General features: G+C 37.7%; 1 protein-coding gene across 3 annotated transcripts in view; it reads left to right on the top strand.

Annotated features, from left to right (window-relative positions):
* DYNC2LI1 (dynein cytoplasmic 2 light intermediate chain 1) overlaps nucleotides 1–16,248 on the top strand; it is a 43,837-nt gene that overhangs the window by 25,724 nt on the left and 1,865 nt on the right. Inside the window, exons 9-13 of one of the 3 annotated variants that reach the window (XM_032411080.1) lie at nucleotides 1,910–1,986; nucleotides 2,572–2,642; nucleotides 5,577–5,674; nucleotides 6,063–6,155; nucleotides 14,190–14,299. In XM_032411080.1, the coding sequence (XP_032266971.1) occupies nucleotides 1,910–1,986; nucleotides 2,572–2,642; nucleotides 5,577–5,674; nucleotides 6,063–6,155; nucleotides 14,190–14,252 (402 nt within the window). In that variant the 3' untranslated portion in view covers nucleotides 14,253–14,299. The other 2 variants (XM_032411079.1, XM_032411081.1) reach the window with 2 other exon arrangements.

Here is a 16,248-nt window from a genome sequence, read left to right as displayed (position 1 = left end):
GTCTAGAAGGTCCTACAAGATCAGGGTCTTCTAGGGAATGGATTTGAGAAAGGCTTCATCTCAGCTTTCAGCAAGCTAGAGATGAGAGTTTGAGTTAGAGGAGCCCTTCTGGACCAGGAGAACCATAAAGCTTGTCTAGCTTCCCAGACCAAGAACAGAGCAGCCAAAGTTACAAAGCCCCGTCTTTCTGTTTCACCTCCAGTCTTCCCCTACCCCCCATTCAAGAGAGACAGTTCGGGGCTGCTTGACAAGATTGATGGATACTCAACAGTTTTTTAGCCCTTTAGTTGATCCTTTCTAATTCAGTCAAGAAGATGGATTCACTATTATGAGCAATCTAATAAAGTTAATAAAAATAAGAATAGAAGAACTGATAGGGACGCCTGGGTGGCTCAGTCAGTTAAGTGTCTACCTTCAGCTCAGGTCATGATCCCAGGGTCCTGAGATCAAACTCCACGCTGGGCTCTCTGCTCAGTGGGGATCCTGTGGCTCCCCCTGCTTGTGCTCTGTAAAATAAAATCTTAAACAAAAAAAAAAAGAAAAACATTGATAAGCAGGACCAGATTCAGTGGAGAGCTGCCAGAATGGTATGAGACTTAAAAATGTGATACGTGAGGAAGAGTATAAAATTATGTTCTATCATCTAGAATGTGATAATGCTCTTTAAATATTCAAAGGATTGTTCCATGGAAAAAGGATCAGGTATTAGATATTCTTTGCTCTCTTAGAGTCAAGAACAAGGAATCAATAGAGCAGAGTTTAGCTCAAAATAAGAAAGAACTTTCTAATACTACCATTAACTGAAAATGGAATGAGTTGCTTTGGGAGATAATGAGTTCCCACTGAGTTTATCCAAGCAGAAGCTCTACAGCTATTCGTGGAGGATGTTTCAAGGCAGTTGATGCAACAGATGAGGGGGTTGAGTCAGAAAATTTCTCATGTCCTCCCAGCCCTTCTATAAAATACATTTGTGATGAGGTATTTTCCTTTCCACATAGGGAACATAAATAATAGTAATATAGTGTTTTAAAAACTCATTTAGTTTTTTTATATTTTTAAACTTCTTCAAAAGAAGTTTTAAAAATGTTTCAATTTTGAAAAGTCAGTGTATTAAATTTTATATATTTACAAGAGTAAACACTTTGGGAACCTGTCCTTAATCCAGAATGAATCTTATCCTGAAAATTGATTTCTTTGCCTTATAAAATTATTTTTCATTTTGGTTCAAGGTTGTTTTTCCCACTTTTATACATCTTAGCCATTCTGATTTGGCTGAGAAACTTTTGGTATTTCCAAAAATCAAATCTAGTCTTAAAAGATTTGTAGGGTAATCACATGTCCTGATGTTCACCTGAGGTCGTACCCACCCCCTCTCATTCCCTGAAGTCTGGTTATGGTCACCCTCGTTACATACCACCACTGAGAATGCTTAGTAGCTTACTTTGCAAGCTCAAGGGCAATTCTGAAGAGAAGTTAAAAGATCTTTTTAATGAGTATCAGTATTGTTGGATTGGTCTGTAGCTTCCCTGCTGGCTCTTTGGAAGACAGTAATATGCCCGTGGATGGAAAAGTTATTTATGATGTATACCTCCTATTTTCTACCAGCCAGACTGCTTTTGGGGAATAATTATGTTCCATATATATGTGGGAGTAGCTGAAGTGATTAGTGCATACACACATGTCCCTTTAATATCATGCACTCAATGTTAAGTTTGAAGAATGAGTTAAAACAAATTTATTGAGATTATTTTCCTTTATTCAGGTTTCTTTCTGCTCAGAATAAATAATCTATGGGCAAATAAATAATAATTCTGTCTGCAGTTTGTACTTGTTCAAAGCCATATTTATTTTACCTGTTTCTGTGATTTAAAAGCAGAGCATATAACTTACTCTGATCTTATTTTTTTAGTTTACCAGTAAATCAGAAGCTCTATTACTAAAAATACGTGGAGTTATCAACCAGTTAGCATTTGGTATTGACAAAAGGTACTGATAAGCTATCTTTTTTTTTTTGCCAATAATAATCTCATCTGATTATTGTTCTCATCTAATTGTTTCTTCATAAGAAAGTGCCCCCAAATGGTTATTCTTAGGGAAATAGTTTCATATTATTTCCTATTTCTTGTATTGTTTAAGTATTTCTCAAATTTTATAACTAAAATGTTATATAACAGTCTGAGACTAGAATAAAATAATGATACTATTACAGCTATTTCACTGATTTCTTTGACTTCTCTCATGTTAGTAGCTTTCCCTGTATTATCATTTTCTTATATTGATTAGAAATTGAATTGATTATTGTAGTATGTATATTTTTCTTAACCTTGCTACTTTTCCTGGTTTTCATTTAAAGTAATTTGGGTCTGTCACTTTTTTTCCCTATAAAACTTTATTAAAATATGCCAGACTTTAATTTTTGAAAAAGCTTAAATAGATATTCACTCATTCATTTGGGGACAGTGCTCTCTCACCAGTGGCTAGATGTAAAACTTGGCTCTTGTATTTACAGTAGAGCATGGCAGGATATTCGATTGCTAAACTAAATTAGACTCTTTTTTCTTATCCATGTAGCAAATCAATATGTGTGGATCAGAATAAACCACTGTTTATCACAGCAGGATTGGATTCTTTAAGTCAAATAGGTTGGTGAACTTATTAAGATTGTTCAATCTTTTTTTAATTGCTTATTGATTTCATCCTACCCCATGTTCACTTCATCTCCAACATACCACCATTTCTGATTTCATTATCATTGCTGTTATTTCTTATGTATTTATTTGTATACACAGTATTGATGCAACCTGCATCACATTGACATATTTGTGATGGAAGGAATGTTGCCACATAAGAGACGGATTTCGGATCTCTATTTCACTAAAAAATTTTGCACGTATTTCCTTTCCCTCACTGATTTCCAGGTACTTTTAAATTTTAGCTTGTTGGGTTTAGAAGAAAACCAGAAGCACAGAGTGGTCAGGAAAGTGAAAGCTATATATTATGGGCAGTGATGAAAAATACGAGATTCAAGTGATGGAATAAACCAAAAAAGAACAGTTGTACTAATTATGTATGCTTTAATTCATTATGAAAATAGTTTGCTTCAGATAATGGGATGTATTTCCTAAACTTACAGACTTTTAGGCTCATGAAGCAAAAAGAATTTTTAAGGGTTTATATAATCAAGCTCATTATCTTTCCACAGAAACTACTTTCATTGTGGAGTTTTGGGGCCTAGCAACTCTTTCTACTCGGAGACTGACATAGTTTGGTTTTAACGCTCTAGTAGATAGTAGTTTTCTTTTTTATTTCCCGTCCATCATTACTCTTACATGCTAAAGTTGACTGGACTTCAAATGTAGATCTTTGTAATGAGATTACAGACTGAATTGGAATGAAAAGAATAGAGGTGGTTAATGAGTGATCACAAAGACTGGTTTTTATAATTAACACCGACTTAATTTCATTAGCTATGAGAATCACTGTGTGTACTGATAGATAATGCCCCTGTAAGTAGTTGGAGGTCAAAAAAGGAATGAGAATTACTGAATTTAAAAATCATGGAGCTTAGACCTTATCAAAATTAAAAACTTTTGCTCTTGTAAGTCCATTTGAAAAGGATAAAAAGACATACTACATGCTGGGAGAAAATATTTTCAACTGCATCTCTGACAAAGGACTATTATTATCTAGAATATATAAAGAACTTAACAGTAAAAACAAAATCCTATTAGAAAATAGGCAAAAGACATGAGCAGACATTTCACCAAAGAGGATATACAATGGAAAAATAAGCATATGAAATGATGTTTAATATCTTTAATCATTAGGGAAATGCAAATGGAAACCACAATGAGCTCATCAGAGTAGCTAACCAAAAAAAAGTGACAACACCAAATGCTGGCAAGAATATGGAGAAACTGGATACTCCTACATTGCTGGTAGGAATGTAAAATGATACAGCCACTCTGGAACACAGTTTGACAGCTTTTTATAAAACTAAACATGTACTACCATATGACCTAGAAATTGCATTATTGGGCATTTATCTCAGAGAAATTAAAACTTACGTTCACATAAAAATCTGTACACAAATGTTCGTGGTGGCTTCATTTGTAATAATCCCAAACTAGAAACAACCAGATGTTGTTTAAAACTCTGTACTATGGTGTGGTATATCCATACCATAGACTACTACTCAGCAATAAAACGGAACAAACTATTGATAACACACAGTAACTTGGATGAATCACCAGGGAATTACACTGAGTGAAAAGCCAATCGGAAAAGGTTATATACACTACGATTCTATTTATGTAAAATTTTTGTGATGAAAAAATTTCAGAAGTGGAGGAAAGATTAATGGTTATCAGAGGTTAGGGACAGGACCGTACGTGGGGAAGTAGGAGAAGAGATTGGGAAGAGGTGGTGTGGGTATAAAAGGGCAAGGCAAGGGATCCTTGAGACAATGGCACTGTGCAGTATCTTGACTGTAGTATGCAGTATCTTGATGGTGGATACATTTACCTACAAAGATGATAAAATTGTATAGAACTTAATACACACACACAGACGAGGACAAGTAAAAAACTTGGGAGAGCTGAGTAAGATTGGTGGATTGCATCACTGTCTTTCCCACCAGAGTGATAAGGAGGTCCTGAAAGATCAACATTGTAAATGCTAGAATAGAAAGAATGAGAAATCTCAGATTATAGACAATTGCCAGGACGTGGCAGCATTTTTTCAAATTAATTTTCAAATTAAAGTACACAATCAGTACATAAAGACATTCTCATTATAAAGTGTTAAAATAGGGCATATTAAGACTTCCAGACTATTTTCTATACATGTGAATGCGATATAGAAAAAACTACTTGTTTGAACATAATTGTATCATTCTATAGCTATTGTTTTGAAAGTTTCCCTTTCTACTCAATACGTCCTAGCGGTTTTTCCATACTAATGCTGCAGCTAGGTCTGTTTGGTATTTTGACTGCTGTAGGGTTACAGAGCATGGCTGTGCATAGTAATTTAGTTCACTATACCTTACTGATGGACAGTTTAGTTCTGGCCAATTTTTCACTAATACAAATGAAATGATGCTGCAGTGTGAAATCATTAATACCTGTGTGCAGGTGTTTCTAGATTAAACACCAAAAACTGGGGTTTCTGGGTAATAGCATATAACCTTTTTCCATATTTGCATGGCAGTTAGTAGTGCCAAATTACCCTCTGAATTAGTTGTCCCAATTTGCACTCTAGTGAGCAGCACATAAGAGTGTTTCCTTATAAAATCATAAACACATGAGAGTATCAAACCTGCTCTTTTCACCGGGTGGCAATGTAAGTATGGGGAAAGAGTATCACAATTGACTCATTACTCTGTCTCCTCTTCCTCTGGTGCTAGAATCTGTGGCCTTGCTACACTGGGTTGGGGTAAATTTTAAGAGTGGCTATATTAGGGTGAAGGGAAATGAATGATCTAGGATTTGTATTTTTCTAAGTGTCATCTATTTTATTGAGACAGTTTGTCAAGTTTTAATCAGTGCAGTCATTTGGTGTACAATTTCCAATTTTAGGATCTCCTCCTGTTCCTGATAATGACATTGGAAAGTTTAATGCCCATTCACCAATGGAGTTGTGGAAAAAAGTGTATGAAAGGGTCTTTCCACCAAAGGTAAAGATTTCTAATTCTTTTAAAGCAAGAATTTTTTGCATTATTCAGCAGTTATTAGGAAATGTTCCAACGAGCCTATTATGATTACTTTGTTTTCTCCTCTCGCATGCTCAAAAATTGTGTGCCAAAAATCTGTTGTATACAAGGCACTGTGGGTTTTAAAAGATGAGCAAGACACAGCTCCCCAAATTCGGCTCCCAGGCTGCTGGCGAAGTGGGAGACAGCAGCTAGACAGAGAGGGAGGGAGAGGGCCTGGTGGAATCTGAAATGGGCCTCAGCGGTGATGATAAAACCTCAAAAGACCACAGAGAGTCTGGCTGAGGCAGATGGTAGTTGTTGACAGTTCGGGGGTATGGGCATGAAATGACTTGAAGAACTGTAATTTCAGAGTATCAACATGCTAAAAGATATCAAGGACCCTGCAAGAGACCCTCAGTATGCTGAAAGTGAAGTTGACGAAATGAGAATTCAGAAGGATCAGGTAGTATCCTCAACATTTATTTTATCTCATCTTGAGTTTTATCACAAAATACCTGTAGAATTCCATAGATTTTTCTCAATGTATTTAATTTTTTTTTTTAACTTTCAAAATTATTGAAGGGGCGCCTGGCTGGCTCGGTTGGTAGAATGTGCAACTCTTGATGTTTGGGGTCATGAGTTCGAGCCCCACGCTGGGTGTAGAGATTACTTAAAAATAAAATCTTAAAAAAAAAAAAAACTGAAATAATACATCTTTACTATATAAAAAAAAATTCTGATGTGCATGAAGAAGGAATTTAAATCATTCCACCACCCAGAGATGACATAATGTTCACATACCCTCTTTGGGTTTTCCAGTTAACTTTATGTTGAAGATGGGTAGTGATTCTTACCTTGCTGCTGGGGAGACCATTTCACAATATTCTTTTGTCTGTGGGATTATTTAAATGTTTTTGGTTTTTGTTAGAATATTCAGACATACTTAAAACTCTTCTTGTACCAGAAAAATTCAGGACTACCCAGTCTGAAAGCATGCAAACACAGGATCTCTCAGGAAAATGGTTAAAAATGGAGACTGTGTTCCATATATGCCCAGCTAGCGCCATTTGCGATAGAAAAGTCTGATGTAAGAATGCAAAAGCTGGCAAATTCATCATGACCCGATACTTAAAGTTTTCCCGGATCTCTAAAATGAGACATTGTGCAGAACCCAAATTGACAGCAAGCACTGTAAATTGAGTGCCCCGACAGCCTCTTGGGTGGGGTTTGTAGAGCTGTCGCGTGGGCCGTCACACTGTTGCGAGGGTAAGCCAAACACAGCCATCCACAGGAGCAGGGACTAGGGTATTTTTCTCAGCACTAGCCTTTCACTTCAGGGGCCCTAGAATAAGAAAACAAAACATCCTATTTAAACATAGTCCAGAAGACTTTTGAAAACTATGTCATGAATATTTTGAGGGTTTTGTTGCTGTAGCAAAGTGAGAGGCGTGTTGTAGAAATAGTCAGATAGCCTCACATAACCTTTACTATGTGTGCAGCTTAGCTAAAGATTAGTTGGAAGCCATCCCTGAATTAATATTTACCGAGGAGTCAATGACTAACTGCCATTGTTTGATAAGAGTATTTGTTTATATTGCATAGTGACCCCTTTTATTACACTTATATACACAGGTATTATGAAAGGGCTGGGGTGTTTTTCAGCATCGTGACTTTTCACATTCAAATCCATCTTCCATTACTGACCTAAAACTGTAGGAATTTGGAGTGGAACTGGAAAGCAACCCCACAATACCTCCCATTCTTCACTATTAACTATTAACACAGCGTATGAAAGAATTCATCTGCGTTACGTGAAAATCTAGCCAGTTGTCTATAGCTCTTCACATTACCTGTTTTTTTTAGATTATTTATTTGTTTGTTTATTTATTTGAGAGACAGAGTGAGTGAGTGAGCAGGGGTAGAGGAAGAGGGAGAAACAGACTCCCCACTGAGCAGGGAGCCCGACACGGGGCTGGGATCCTGGGATCATGACTTGAGCTGAAGGCAGCCTCTTAACCAACTGAGCCACCCAGGTGCCCCTCTTTTTGATCTTTTAATATCATTATTGCCACATAACACATTTCCATAATTACATAAAAGTGTGTCCTTACTTAAAAACAATCTGTAAATGCTTAGAGAAGCCCATACTGTGTGCCATTTGTCTGCATACCTTTAACCCAGATACTTCTGATTCTGGTGCTTCTTGGGAGGACAGATGACGTCCTGTTTCATTAAAATATAATACAGTTGCATATGAGTGGAGGGCTGGCCCTGAGTCCGTCTGAGACCACATGTGATCCCCCCCTCTTGATTCCCTCCCCATCTTCAAGCCCCATTATTAGTGGCTTAAATAATCATCAGGGAAAAAAAACAAAAACAAAGTTTGGGGCTTTTAAGCTTTGGCAGTGAAATTAGAGCATGTCACTTCTAAGGTGAAGAGGCTCACTCGTGAGTCCCATTCAGTTCCTCCAACTCTGGAGCCATTGAAAAGGCTCAGGTCATATAGAATCACTAGGCAAGAAGGACGTGTCCATCCCTGGGCCCCAGAAGAACTGCATTTGAACCACATTTCTATTCAGTAATTCTGCTGGTGCCATGGAGGCACCAAGCCCCCCAAAATTCTGTAATACCTATTTTAAGTCCTTGGTAGTAAAATGTGTCATTTATGATAGTTGTCCAGACTCCTTGCTCCCCATCTCCACAGCTGCATGTAGATCCTCACAGGGGACTGAAATCAGTCCTCACATGTTTAAGGATCAGCCTTAAGGCCCCTTTCACCTTTCCTGAAGACTGTCTTTGCTTAATTAGCTCTCTTTTCTCTACTCAGTTCTTTCTTTTGCCAGACTTCAAATGGACACCAGAAAATACTTCCTCATAGAGTATCCTGGTTATCTGCAGAATGTGTGAGGTTGACTACTTCTTTGCCGATTCGGATGCCTTTTATTTCTTTTTGTTGTCTGATTGCTGAGGCTAGGACTTCTAGGACTATGTTGAACAGCAGTGGTGAGACTGGACATCCCTGACATATTCCTGACCTTAGGGGAAAAGCTCTCACTTTTTCCCCATGAGCTTTTCCCCACTGAGAAGGATATTCGTAGATGGCTTTTCGTAGATGGCTTTTATGATGTTGAGGTATGTACCCTCTATCCCTACACTGTGAAGAGTTTTAATCAAGAAAGGATGCTGTACTTTGTCAAATGCTTTTTCTGCATCTATTGAGAGGATCATATGGTTCTTGTCCTTTCTTTTACTTATGTAGTGTATCACATTGATTTGCAGATGTTGAACCACCCTTGCAGCCCAGTAATAAATCCCACTTGGACGTGGTGAATAACCCTTTTAATGTACTGTTGGATCCTACTGGCTAGTATCTTGGTGAGAATTTTTGCATCCATGTTCATCAGGGATATTAGTCTGTAATTCTCCTTTTTAGTGGGGTCTTTGGTTTGGGATCAAGGTAATGCTGGCCTCATAGAGTTTGGAAGTTTTCCTTACATTTCGATTTTTTGAAACAGCTTCAGAAGAATAGGTATGAATTCTTCTTTAAATGTTTGGTAGAATAATTCCCCTGGGAAGCCACATGGCCCTGGACTCTTGTTTGCTGGGAGATTTTTGATTACTGCTTCAATTTTTCTATTTCTTCCTGGTTCAGTTTTGGTAGTTTTTGTCTATAGGAATTCATCCATTTCTTCCAGATTGCCTAGTTTGTTGGCATATAGTTGCTCATAATATGTTCTTATAATTGTTTGTATTTCTTTGGTGTTGGTTGTGATCTCTCCTCTTTCATTCATGATTTTATTTGGGTCCTTTCTCTATTCTTTTTGATAAGTCTGGCCAGGGTTTTTTCAATCTTATTAGTTCTTTCAAAAAACTAGCTCTTAGTTTCGTTGATCTATTCTACCGTTCTTTTGGTTTCTATTTCATTGATTTCTGCTCTACTCTTTATACTCCATGTGGAAAACCCGAAAGACTCCACCCCAAAATGCTAGAACTCATACAGGAATTCAGCGAAGTGGCAGGATATAAAATCAATGCACAGAAATCAGTTGGGTCTATACACCAGCAATGAGACAGAAGAAAGAGAAATTAAGGAGTTGATCCCACTTACAATTGCACCCAAAACCGTAAGACACCTAGGAATAAACCTAACCAAAGAGGCAAAGGATCTGTACTCAGGAAACTATAGAACACTCATGAAAGAAATTGAGGAAGACACAAAGAAATGGAAAACGTTCCATGCTCATGGATTGGAAGAACAAATATTGTGAAAACGTCTATGGTACTTAGAGCAATCTACACATTCAGTGAAGTCCCTATCAAAAAAAATACCATAAACTTTTTTTCACAGAACTGAAATAATCCTAAAATTTGTATGGAATCAGAAAAGACCCCGAATAGCCAGAGGAATGTTGAAAAAGAAAAGCAAAGCTGGTGGCATCACAATTCCGGACTTCAAGCTCTATTACAAAGCTGTCATCATCAAGACAGTATGGTACTGGCACAAAAACAGACACATAGATCAATGGAACAGAATAGAGAGCCCAGAAATGGACCCTCAACTCTATGGTCAACTAATCTTCGACAAAGCAGGAAAGAATATCCAATGGAAAAAAAGACAGTCTCTTCAACAAATGGTGTTGGGAAAATTGGACAGCCACATGCAGAAGAATGAAACTGGACCATTTCCTTACACCATACACAAAAATAGACTTAAAATGAGTGAAAGACCTAAATGTGAGACAGGAATCCATCAAAATCCTAGAGGAGAACACAGGCAGCAACCTCTTCCACCTCGGCCCCATCAACTTCTTCCTAGACACATCTCCAAAGGCAAGGGAAGCAAGGGCAAAAATGAACTATTGGGACTTCATCAAGATAAAAAGCTTTTGCATGGCAAAGGAAACAGTGAACAAAACCAAAAGACAACCGACAGAATGGGAGAAGATGCTTGCAAATGACATATCAGATAAAGGGCTAGTATCCAAAATCTATAAAGAATTTATCAAACTCAACACCCAAAGAACAAATAATCCAAGAAATGGGCAGAAGACATGAAAAACATTTCTGCAAAGAAGACATCCAAATGGCCAACAGACACATGAAAAAGTGCTCAACATCACTTGACATCAGGGAACTACAAATCAAAACCTCAGTGAGTTACCACCTCACACCAGTTAGAATGGCTAAAATTAACAAGTCAGGAAACAACAGATGTTGGTGAGGATGTGGAGAAAGGGGAATCCTTCTACACTGTTGGTGGGAATGCAAGCTGGTGCAGCCACTCTGGAAAACAGTATGAGGTTCCTCAAAGAGTTGAAAATAGAGCTATCATCCTACGACCCAGCAATTGCTCTACTGGGTATTTACCCCAAAGATACAAATGTAGTGATCCAAAGGGGCATGTGCACCCCAATGTTTATAGCAGCAATGTCCACAATAGCCAAACTATGGAAAGAGCCTAGATGTCCATCAACAGATGAATGGATAAAGAAGATGTGGTATATATATACAATGGAATATTATGCAGCCATCAAAAAACTGAAATCTTGCCATTTGCAATGACATGGATGGAATTGGAGGGTGTTATGCTAAGCGAAATCTGTCAATCAGAGAAAGACAATTATCATATGATCTCACTGATATGTGGAATTTAAGAAACAAGGCAGGGGATCATAGGGGGAGAGAGGAAAAAAATGAAACAAGATGAAACCAGAGAGGGAGACAAACCATAAGAGACTCTTAATCATAGGAAACAAACTGAGGTTTGCTGGAGGGGAGAGGGGTGGAGGGATGGGGTACTGGATGATGGACATTGGGGAAGGTATGTGTTATAATGAGCACCGGGTATTACATAAGACTGATGAATCACAGACCTGTACCCTTGAAACAAATAATACATTATATGTTAATTAACTGAATTTAAATGAAAAAAATACTGCCTCAGTTTTTGCTAACTTTTAAAAGCCCTCTAGTTTTTTGTTTTTTTAATGATTCTCTTTTTAAAAAAATTCCAGTGTAGTTCACATACAGTGTTGTATTAGTTTCAGGTGTACAATATAGCAATTCACTAATTCTCTACATTACTCAGTGCTCATCATGATAAGTGTACTCTTAATCCCCATCACCCATTTTACCCATCCTCCCACCCACCTCCCCTCTGATAACTCTCTGTTTTCCTCTAAAGTTGAATCTGGTTTTTTTCTTTTTTCCTTTCCTCATTTGTTTCTTAAATTATACATATGAGTGAAATCATATGGTAACTGTCTCTGACTTATTTCACTTAACACCCTATAAATTCATTCATGTTGTTGCAAATGGCAAGATCTCATTCTTTTTTATGGCTGAGTAATATTCCATTGTGTGTGTATACCACATCTTTTTTTATCCCTTCATCTATCAGTGGACACTTAGGTTGCTCCCAAAATTTAAGAAGCCCTCTAGGTTTAAAGCATTCCTGATTTTAAGGGGACATACGTATAGAAAGCACTTAGTGAACCCTTCTACCTCTTTTCTATATTTTTATTGCCAAAGAAAGAAAAAAAAAACAACAACAAGGAAAAGGTTTGGGTAAACAGTATTTTTAAGCTCTTCTTGGCCAGCCACACATACCTATTTTGAATTTGTTTTCAGAAATCAACTTGTCTATAATCCCTGAACCTATAATTTAAACACATAACACACACTGATTTACATGCTTAGGGAAAAATGTTCTTACCGTCCTTTATCGAAGATGCTGTTTCAAGTGTTTTAAGACTGTGGTCCACTTACGATTGAAAACTTTAGAAGTTCTTAAGAGGCAAGGTGGAAACCTTTCTTAGTTTTGCATTCACTTTTAAAATGGCTCTCTAAAGCAACCATGAAGAATTACAGTGTAAAGAAAATCCTCTTGGGATGCCTGGTTTGGCTCAGTTGGTTAAGCATCTGCCTTTGGCTTGGGTCGTGATCCCAGGGTCCTGGGATTGAGTCCTGCATCGGGCTCCTTGCTCCGCGGGGAGCCTGCTTCTCCCTCTGCTTGTGCTCTCTCTGTCAAATAAATGTTTAAAAAAAGAAAAAAAATTCCTCTTACTTGCTCTTCCTTTAGAGAATTAAATCATATTATTTTGACTTCCCATGACAGGAGTATTGAAGGTTTAGTGGTCGTGGTGAGTTCGGTATCACATCACTCATCACTCATTCTTTGTGACATGGCCTGTGTGACCAGCCCTCTTCTTCTCTCAGTTTGCTCTCTGCAGAAGGGAGATAGATATCTTTAGCAAAGACTCTCAAAGCAATGTCCTCACCCTTATCATCGGTAAAAATAATACAGTTCTTCCAATTAAAAGCAAGGTAACTACTGTTTATTCCTTATGACTTAATAGTCTTTGAAACCCTATGTGGTAGATGACTGGTGAACTGAATTAACTTCATTTTAAGAAAATAAACCAATCTGCAAAGACTACTCTGGAGTTATTATATAAAAACTCTTCCAAAGTCTGTCTTCAGTTTTAAAACTTTTAACATTTAAACTTAAGTAACTTGAGTATAGGTATAAAAGAGACAATCCACAATTTTTCTGAAAATGAGAATGGAATTTTCTTTTCATGGCAACTATGAACTTCAGTTATGTTAGCCAAAGAACAGTGATTGCCTTATCTTGCAGAGTAAACCACTTTCTGCTTATCTGAAATAATATACTTTGTACAGTTATTGAGACACTGAACAACATGTAAGAAGCCAGGAGGTAATCCCCTTTGATAATGCCTTTGCATATGAATCTTCTCGTGCAGGGTTTCCACCCATATTAGAATTTTATGAATTGTAAAAGTAACATATACTCATTATGAAAAACAACCCTCAAAAGATATAGAAGTCTATAAAACAGAAAGTGGAGGCATCCCGTCCTCGCTCCAACCTTTTTCTTCTTGTGGCACATATACCACTATTTTTTGCTGGCTGCCCATGAAGCCCTTGTGAACGAGCGCTGATGTTAATAACGTCCTTACTGAGAGACAGCCAAGTTGTTTCCAGTCCTGCCCCAGGATACACAGTGAATATCCTTCTATTTATATCCTTGCGCTCTTCTCTATTACTCTATGAGACACATTTTGAAAGGCACAATCACTGGGTCAAAAGAATATATACATTTTAAGTATTGATAATTTGACAACTTCAACCCAGTTTTGGCAAGAGTTGAACAGGAAACAAAAATATCACTTTTAAATGAAGTATGACAATGTATTTTAAGAGTTAAAAGAATTTGTACGTATATTATATAATTTCATCTTTAATAAGTGCATTTCTAAGTGTTATTTAGGCTACACAGAAACTCTGAAGACTCTACACATTTCTAGAAAATAAATCCTAATTATAAGAATTTACAGAGTAATTGTCAAGAAATTTTGAGGATGATAATACCATAAAGGATGTACTGTCATACCTAAGAAGTGCTAAGGCAGTTTTAAGGTGCCTAGTTTAATTTTTAAGTTTTTTTCTTAAGTAACACATATTTTTGTTTTAGGAACTGGAACAATACAAAAGAAGTTCTTCCAAGTCTTGGAAACAAATTGAGTTTGATTCTTGAACCTAATTCAACTATAGTGTATTTATTTTTTTCTTTCCCAAATACAAGTAAGTTTATTTTATTAATTAGCTATAATGGTAATAAGTGAAGGAAGCTAAGATGTGTAATTTGTTGAAGGAAAAGTGGCATTTGTTGTATTAGTGCAACTCTCTGGATACTTTTAAGTCTTTTAAAAGGGAAGAAAGTTGTGAGATTACATGCAGTATTTTTTAAAATAAAAAGAATATTCTACCTTTCTCTAATAAGTTTAACTAGTGTATACTCAGTTCAGCATTTTTAAGTTTCTGCTTATATCATTTCAGGACTATGAAAGCAAGAGCCTCTAGTAACAGTTACCAGTGTGAGTTTAAGCATTTATATTAGACAAATTCCTTCTTGAAGGAGTTCTTGGGTGGGTCACTTTCACAGGTACCATTATTTGACTCTAAAACACAGGCACAAGCACCTGAAGAACCTATTTAAAGTGCACATTCCTGGGGCGCCTGGGTGGTTCAGTCCTTAAGCGTCTGCCTTCGCCTCAGGTCATTGATCCCAGGGTCCTGGGATTGAGCCCTGAATGGGCTCCTTGCTCAGTGAGAAATGTGCTTCTCCCTCTCCCACTCCCCCTGCTTGTGTTCCCTCTCCTGCCTCTGTCAAATAAAATCTTTGAAAAAATAAAACAAAATGCACATTCCTGAGTCCCCACACCCAGAGATCCTGAATCAGTGGGTCTGGCATGGGGTACAGTAATCTGCATTTTTAATCAGCATCTCTGATGATTCTGACATACTTATTTTGAGTATAACTTAAGATTTTATTTATTTGACAGAAACACAGCGAGAGAGGGAACACAAGCGGGGGGAGTGGGAGAGGGAGAAGCAGGCTTCCCGCTGAGCAGGGAGCCTGATGCGGGGCTCAATCCCAGGACCCTGTTATCATGACCTGAGGCAAAGGCAGACGCTTAACGACTGAGCCACCCAGGCGCCCCATTGAATATAACTTTTTTTTTTTAAAGATGTAATTTATCTGTGAGAGAGAGAGAGGGAAGGGTAGAGGGAGAAGCAGACTCCCCACGGAGCAGGGAGCCCTATGTGGGATTCGATCTCAGGACCGAGAGCGCGAACTGAGCCGAAGGCAGACGCTTAACACCTGAGCCACCCAGGCGCCCAGTATAACTTTTTGAAGAACATGTAAATTTAAGGATATATTCTATCAATAAGCAAGCCAAAACTTCATGAATTGGTAATATTGAAAGATCATTTCCAAGGGGAAATAGCTTTTAAGAAGCCTTCTCGATCCTATGAATTTGTGTACCTGCTAGCCGAGTTCAATCTGGAGTAAGCCTAATTGTTGTCATTGACCAAGAAAGTCATTTCTGTGTTCTTCCATTTCCATTACAAAATATGTTCACTCTAATAAACCATACACCCAGCTTCAAATAAGCACACTTACTAAACCCAAGAACACCAAAATTGATGAGTGGTATCTGAGTGGAAAGCAAACTACCTGATCACTGCAATGAAGTAATAAGACTTCATAAACTACTTGGGGCACCTGGGTGGCTCAGTCGTTAAGCGTCTGCCTTCGGCTCAGGTCATGATCTCAGGGTTCTGGGATCGAGCCCCACATCAGGCTCCCTGCTCTGCGGGGAGTCTGCTTCTCCCTCTCCCTCTACTGCTCCCCCTACTTGTGCTCTATCTCTCTGTCAAATAAATAAAATCTTTAAAAAAAAAAAAAAGAATGTGGGACATAATTTCAGGGAAAAAAAAAGACTTCATAAACTACTTGCAGTCCATGTGATTCCAGCACTCTTGACAACAGGAGTTTCAGCATGTTTCCAAAGACCCTCAGTCTTAGGTGCAGACAGGCACCCTGCCCAAGTGCCGTGGAGAAAGTGCTCCCTTTAAATTAATATTGAACGTTATAATCTCAGAAACATCCACTGACTGGCAAAGAAACAGCCTATTCCACAGTAGTAACAGAAATTTCTGTTATATAATTTGATTGTCTTACACAT

The sequence above is a fragment of the Phoca vitulina genome, unplaced genomic scaffold, assembly GCF_004348235.1.
Source record: "Phoca vitulina isolate PV1807 unplaced genomic scaffold, GSC_HSeal_1.0 scaffold12, whole genome shotgun sequence".
Taxonomy (NCBI): Eukaryota; Metazoa; Chordata; class Mammalia; order Carnivora; family Phocidae; genus Phoca; species Phoca vitulina.
This window is presented reverse-complemented; position numbering and strand designations above follow the sequence as displayed.